The sequence below is a fragment of the Etheostoma cragini genome, chromosome 13 (genome assembly GCF_013103735.1).
Source record: "Etheostoma cragini isolate CJK2018 chromosome 13, CSU_Ecrag_1.0, whole genome shotgun sequence".
Taxonomy (NCBI): Eukaryota; Metazoa; Chordata; class Actinopteri; order Perciformes; family Percidae; genus Etheostoma; species Etheostoma cragini.
In genome coordinates, this window is record NC_048419.1 from 6,468,299 (window position 1) to 6,475,393 (window position 7,095).

The 7,095-nt window shown below is 42.1% G+C and overlaps 1 protein-coding gene across 2 annotated transcripts; it reads left to right on the top strand.

The window, feature by feature from the left end:
• Nucleotides 1-2,649: 2,649 nt before the first annotated feature.
• LOC117955857 (protein LBH-like) lies at nucleotides 2,650-7,095 on the top strand. Of its 2 annotated transcripts, XM_034890604.1 has the most exons (5): nucleotides 2,650-2,853; nucleotides 4,502-4,563; nucleotides 4,672-4,750; nucleotides 5,030-5,295; nucleotides 6,486-7,095. In XM_034890604.1, the coding sequence occupies exons 3-5, from the start codon at nucleotides 4,706-4,708 to the stop codon at nucleotides 6,583-6,585; spliced, it is 411 nt and encodes a 136-aa protein (XP_034746495.1). In that variant the 5' UTR covers nucleotides 2,650-2,853; nucleotides 4,502-4,563; nucleotides 4,672-4,705; the 3' UTR covers nucleotides 6,586-7,095. The 2 variants fall into 2 exon arrangements, with proteins under 2 accessions (XP_034746495.1, XP_034746494.1); XM_034890603.1 differs by lacking the exon at nucleotides 4,502-4,563 and having other exon boundaries at nucleotides 2,665-2,853.

The following is a 7,095-nucleotide window of genomic DNA, read 5'->3' on the forward strand; positions in this document are numbered from 1 at the left end:
GGGGGGGGGGGGCATAGATCGCAATTTCAATACAATTTAGGTTGATTCGGTGAAATTTGACCAAATCAATGTCCTTCAATCCATTCCACTTTTCCTCAGCGTCACATGTGCATCCAATTCAGGAAGTGATTGACAGTCCGTGGGTTAACGCCACCGACTGAGCCCTGATGATATCAATCCCCCTCTGCGCTTCCTCAGACCGGTCTGAGATGTAAAGAGACAGTTCACTGGTCTGGTCCGCCCTCAGATGTAGAACCTTCATCCTCTCAATCACGCCATGTAAGCACTCTTTAAGTTCCCCAGACAGCTTGTGGGTAAGTTTGCTGGATGCTGTCTTACCAGCCAAGAATGAAAAACATCACACTTTCGACTTGCTCAAGTGTGCAGCGTTACAGACAGTAAAAAATAAGGTTTGTAGCTGTTGTGAGTCACGTTGAAAATTACATCATGGAAGTTTCCGGCTGCGCAGCTATGGTGACCAGCCACGCTGAGGCGTTACTCAATCTGCAATGGAAAAGGGACGCACAGTGCGTTGAGTTGAGTAAAGGCGAGTAGAATCGAGGTGAGTTGAGCTGTTTCCACCAGTGGAAAAAAGCCATTAGATTCACAGACCCCTCATCCTCCTCATTGGATTTGAGACAAGATGAGCTTAAGTAAAAATGTAACTAAAACCACATTTAGAGGGTGGGGTTGAGGAACATGGGGGCCCATCAGGATTGCCAATGCATAGGGCCCAGGATGTTGTGCTACGCCCCTTCAGCAGACTATAATGAGGCATGGCTTACCTGTTGAGCTGTGGATTTCAATGATGGAAAAACCTTTTTGTGTAACAGCGCTGGGCTGAGAGAAGCTGCACCAGGAGCCGTTGATAATCCTCTCTGTATTGCTCCCAGTTAGGCACATGCGCTGCGTGTTGAACACACTATCCCTCGCTGCTCAGCTGTGTGTGGAGCTTATATCCAAAAGAAAGCTGCATGGTATTTTTTACCCTGGTTTGTAGTCCAGGGTGGTGTAACGGAGTTAAAAATTCACTTTATTAATTTTCATTTTCAATTTGTTTAATTTAACTTTAATATTAATATAATATATAATATGAATTAATATTTTAATTATCATATAATTATTTGTTGGGTATTTGTGAATTTCCTCTTATTGAGTACAAGTCACTTATCACATCGCTATTGTTTCCTACAGAGATGTTGTTACTGCAGTGTGCCTCTTTTGTGCCTCCTAAGTTTCCGTAGCTTCCAGTTTCCCCTCACTATAACGTCTTGTATTGCTGAGAAAGGTTGCTTTTAAAAATGCTGCTGCAGTATTTGACTGTTTTCTTTGCAGATTTTGTTGTCACCCTTAAAAATTTTATTATCGCGAAGTTGATACAATGTTAACTAACTGTTTTGTGCGTTTTTTACAGTTAAAATATAACTTGTAATGACGCTTTGTCTAACTTTTATTCTTTCTACGCACTTGCTATATGATAAATAACGGAGGTACAGTCCATTATGAGTGTGTAAATTCTCTTAGGCGTTATGAACATGGGAAACAGGCCACTGATGTGATGTTGTCTTCTGCAGGTGTGTGTGTCTCTTTGTTGGATGTATAACTTTTGTTATTTTCTGTTTCACTTAGAAACTGTTGGAAAGTGTGGAGCATTGTTTCTCATGTTTTCAATGTATACGGTTATAGTTTGGGTTGGCTTTGACCCTGTCTGTCCACCAGTTCCCTGACCGTTCAGAGACCATGACGCCTTGTATTGCTGAGGTGCAGATGGTGTTATGAACATGGGAAACAATGGGTGATGTTGTCTTCTGCAGAAAAATAAATTCTGGAAAAACGTCAGCTAAATTGGTTGCCTTTCACAGTCCACATCTGTCCGGTCCACATCTGTTACAGAGGCATAGATCCTCCTACAATACTGAAACTAATCGCCATGTGAATAGAGATGGAGGTTTGCGCCCTCCATGTTGAGTGTTACCTACTGTGCCTGAGTTATTTGAAAATGTTTAGGTGTTATCTAATATATGTCATTAGGATATTGTCAATATTTTTGGCATGCTTGTATGATTACCAACTCGTGAAGCTATGACTCAAAGTACTGTACATGGTGTGTTTATTCCTATCCCAGGAAAGCTTCGCCAGCAGCGCTCTCGTCTACAGAGGGTCAAGTTATATTTCACCTATGAAATCAATCCCAGATCAGGGCACACAAATGTAGCATACATGGTGCATACACTCCTGTTTCCATCTGTTCATGTATTCCATGCAGAAGCAGACAAGTTACAGTACAGACTGCACTGCCCCCGAATGGACTACCACCTCCCGCAGGTTAGACTGGAAAATGACTCTGTTTAATGAAAGTGTCCTTGTAGGTGATAAACGATCTCGAAAGACCTACCATAGCAACAGAAACTGATGAAAAATGAATACTTGGGGTTGTGTGGGGGTGGAAGCCTCTGGCATTAATCACGTTGTCAAATAAATACATGTGTACAACCAGGACAGCTCACCTGCTAATCTGTATGAGCATCGCCCTGTGTTGCTGTACACTCCCATGTGACATGAGGCTTTGTTTGTAATTCTAGGTGACACTAAGCCTGAATGTGCAGTGATGCGTGCGTCACTGAATGGGATACCGTGGGAAAATAAAGGAAGGGAGGAGAAACATTACAGAAGGGCTGAGGCCGATGGGAGAAGGGATGCTGAACCTGTGCCAGGCAGGAAGAAAGACTGGAAAGTGAGTGACAGCGTAGTGTGGCCGTCTATTTCCTTTGTCATTTTTTTCTTTTACTTTATTCGAATACTTAAGGTCCTTTATGTCGCAGTGAAGATGAGCTGTATTCTTGTCTCACACAGGTAAGCTACACGACTAAAATACTCCAAATACTTTCTAAAGGGACATTTTACACAATTTAACTGCTCAAACGTTCCTAGCTGTGAGAAATGATGCATGTTGTTTAGAGAGTACGGTGGTAAAAATGAGACCACGCTGTAGATTTAACAACAGAACATCATTGATTGCAGAGGTTTCTCATACCTAAAATTAAATAATTTGAAACTTCAAAGTTGTAAATGGGATTACACACCAACACCCTGGGATAATGATGTTAATCAGCTGTTAAACAGCTCACTATACAGTCCGTTAAATTAGTATTGTAATGGAACTGTGCAATGCAGTGACATTTTAGTAGCCACAGACCCTATTCAAGTCCATATAAATGCAATAAACAAAACCAAAATCAATACTGAAATTGCCCATGTGTCCCTTTTTTCATTTAGATGCTTCATGCTAATATCATCATCAGTACGGCGTATAATGCATACTTTTCATTCATTCATGTGTATCGATGCCTACCTGTAAGTCAAATTATGGAATGGGCAAGCTCTGGGCTTTCTGTTATCATATTAGTAATCACCTGGACAACCACTAGTGGAAATAAATGTTCTCAGAATCGTTATCGTTCTATCTAAGGCCTTCCTTTTTAATCCTTTGAGTTGTTTAAGCCTGTTATGTGCTTACCTGCAGATTAGTCTTCCCGTTATACCTAAATTTGGTGTCCAAGCTGCTCTTTGTTTTGAAGCAGAAAATCTCTCAGGGAAACGCGTGGTAACCTCCAATAGTACCCGAGGAGTCGAGCTGAGTTGGAAATCCATGGGCTCAACATGTTTGATCTTGGGTCATATCAGACCTTCACATCTATACAGCTGCTGTACATCGGTATATTTGAACCTGTGTAGATCATGCCGGTGTTCAGGTGGAAGATGTATAGGCCTATTTAGACCTTGTTGGCAGAGTAAAGGTGCATGTGAAGTGCAGCGTGATTAATGATACACATAATGCAGGATGGTTACCTGTCTTCCTTTGTATATGGAATTGTCAATCCAGTTCAGTACCGTAGATAAACATTTGATTGTCTCTTCTGTTGAACAGGTTTGCGAGGCATCATACTGTACTGTGAATGCATGTAGATGAAGATTAATTTTGTCCTATGTGAACTTGTAATTTTTTGTCAAGTGTGTACTTGGACAGACTGACCCAACGTCACCTCTCGAAACACGGAACTACACGTCGCGGCGATGCAGGTCTCTCGGCTGGGGCTTTGTAGCATCTCGTTTCCCCCACCCGCCCCGACTCATTTCCTGGTCCTCTTTCCCCATATATAACATGAAATCAAGGAGAGAGTGAACTTTTCCTGCTACAGATTTCCCACCGTGGTCAGAAAGAACAGGGGAGACTTTTTGTTTCTCTCACTATGATTCTAGATATGTCACTCTCTCACTCATTCTACCACACACTCCCATTTACCGGCTTGACGTACACACCAACGCACAAGTATAAACTTTAGGCCACTTCCACAGGCTACGGCAAAAGCTCAGTGTGGATCCTCCCCATAACCACAGATCAAGCTGTACTTGAAGCCTGGACAGTAGGTCTCACACTGCTCTGACAACAGATCATGGCTGCAGTCTAACATTTTTATTTTTATTGTAAATTGGCTTCTAGGTTTCTTGAAAGATGCCATTTTTGTAGCTTCTATTCTCTGCTGAAGGCTTGGAGCACAGAAGGTATCTTTTGATTCTGTTTTGCTGAAATTCAGTGAGCCAGTCAGAGTATTGATGAGGTTGGATGATAGAAAAGCCAAATTTCACCCAAAATGTGTTGTGTGTTTGCAGTTTGAGCACTATTCCCAGCCAAGTGGAATCTCAGATGGAGGAGATTCCAGTTGAGAGAAGAGGCAGCAAAGCCTACCAGGTGCAGCAGACGTCTGTACTCTTGTTTTAATAATATCCTTTGTCTAGATCATTTGTTTTTTTCTAATTATCTCAGTTCCGTGCGTAGATTGGTGCTTTAACAAAGTGTGACATGACCCCTGGTGATAGCACTGTACTAAAATGTTTAGTTTGGTCAGTTAATATTGTTTTTTACCCAGGATCTTTCTCTTTAGATCTCGGCATGACATGTACTGTATATATAAATAATCATACAAAGTGTTTTGTTTTGGAAGGCTAACATATCTCCTCCTTGGAGCAGATCTTCCCTGAAGCCAACATGAATGACGACTCAGATTCCAGCTCCTATCCTGAAGGCTTTCTTTACAAGAGGGAGCGTCTTCCCTCTATAGTTGTGGAGCCCACGGAGCACGGAGAGCCGGACAGCGGAGATCCATACCGGCCCCCTCGATGCCTAATGAACAACAATGTAGAGGAGGAGGAGGAGGAGAGGGAGGACACCAATGCTGAGCGCACAGACACCCCTGTGGAAGGGGAGCAGCAGGACGACATGGGGGTGCAAGAAGGGTAAGGACCACATTCGACAAGCAGCATGGTGGTCCAATGGTTAACCTTTCTGTGTGGAGTTTGTAACCCTCTGCTTGGGTTTCCCTTCGGGTGCTTCTGTGTTCCTCCAGTCAGTTCCCTTGATCAAAGCTCAGATCTGGAGTTGGTCCCCGGGCGCTGTAAATGGCTGCCCACTGCTCCCCTGAGAGATGGGATAAATTCAGAGAATGAATTTCCCTACATAGTTATGTGTATGTGACAGTAAAGTAACTTTAAGAAATAAAATAAAGAATATGTCCCCCTTATAGACTGTTAATGTTAATGGTCAAAGCATCTGGTAAAGTGCTGCAAATGCGGAAGTGCCTTTAAGCTGCATTCTATCTGAATTTCAGCAGGGGGGGGACTCTTTAAACCTCCTTTCTATCTGAATTCCAACAGGGGAGGACTCCTTAAACCTACTTTCTAAATGAATTCCAGCAGGGGTAGACTCCTTAAATTGGCTTTATATCTGAATTCCAGTAGGGGGCAACTTATTAAACCTGCATTCTATCTGATCTCCAGCAGGTGGCACAGGTGCGGTTGCAAAAGAAGGTCGATTTCTGTAGAAGTCTCTGAGAAAGTGACTTACTTCTCACTTGATCTATAACCTCAGTAAACATTTTCATGAAGAGTTTGTGGTCTCAACTGCTAGTTTTAAGTCTACAACACAGACTGAATTTCCTTTTTTGAATTATGGTCTTGTTGATTTTAAAATCTGCGATAAAGGGGGTGTTTTAGGGTGGGGCTATGATGTGATTGCCAGTAAAGTAGAGTGTAAGGGTTCCTCCCTCTCGTCTAAAATCGTCATATCAGCAACCAGGATGGCTGCACCTGTAACAGCAAACTAAACCACTCATAGCAGATCTCCACAAACCAATGGGTGACCTCGGTCCATTAATATTAACAATCAATGACTCAAAGCACAGTCTTAAATGGTTGAAATGGTGGATTTTTTTTAAACTTTTTGATTAATTTCTTGATGCTGAAATTATTTTGTGTTGCAGTGACAGAAAATGACAACTATCACTGTATCAAACTTTCTTTCCACTATCAGTGACTTTAAGATATCAGTGCAAAACTTGCTTTCTTCTAATTTTAATTCTAAATGGTTTGAAATATTCTATGTATCCAATGTTCTACCTGATTGTGGCTTTACATTCCCACTGTTGCAGATTGGTTGCACGGAAGTCTTCTATTGGTCAACTCTCTCGGCTGACCCCACCTGCCTCCTCCACCCCCCCTGATGCTGCCCCACCCTGCCTGAGGAGCTGAGCCAGACAACCAGTACAAACTGACAGCAATGTGTCATTTTTATAATGTGTAACCTCTGTATGTTGGACTTTCCCAATTATAGAAAACCCCTTGGAAAGGTTAAGACAACTACACATGTAAATACATTTTGAGGAAATAAGGTCCACTTCAAATAACTAATACTAAGCTGATTCCAGTACTGCTTTGGATTGATGTGTGTGTAACTGCTGCAGTTTGCTGCTAATGTACAGTATGGGAAACTGTGTGCTGAAGGTAACCTAAGATTTTAGCACTAACCATGAGGACTCTTTTCTTTGTGATGCAAATCTCATTCCACAGCAAATAAGCATGTGATGAATGACTTTTAGGGCAAGTTTACTAAATGTGAGCATGAAAGGCCAGCCCAGACCCAACAGTTGTAGCGGCTTAAAGACTTAAGCAAGATGGTCCCAATGGGAAAGTTTAAGAGTGAGAATATCAACTCCTGAATCCTCCATGTTTGAACCAAGGTCGGATCAGAATGGGTTATTA

What these genes read in the sequence shown, in the direction of transcription:
- LOC117955857 (XM_034890603.1), top strand. Translation starts at nt 2,828, where the DNA reads ATGAGCTGTATTCTTGTCTCACACAG. An exon ending in TGTATTCTTGTCTCACACAG is followed by an intron (nt 2,854 to 4,671) that starts GTAAGCTACACG and finishes GTGTGTTTGCAG; the next exon opens with TTTGAGCACTATTCCCAGCC. An exon ending in GAGGCAGCAAAGCCTACCAG is followed by an intron (nt 4,751 to 5,029) that starts GTGCAGCAGACG and finishes TCCTTGGAGCAG; the next exon opens with ATCTTCCCTGAAGCCAACAT.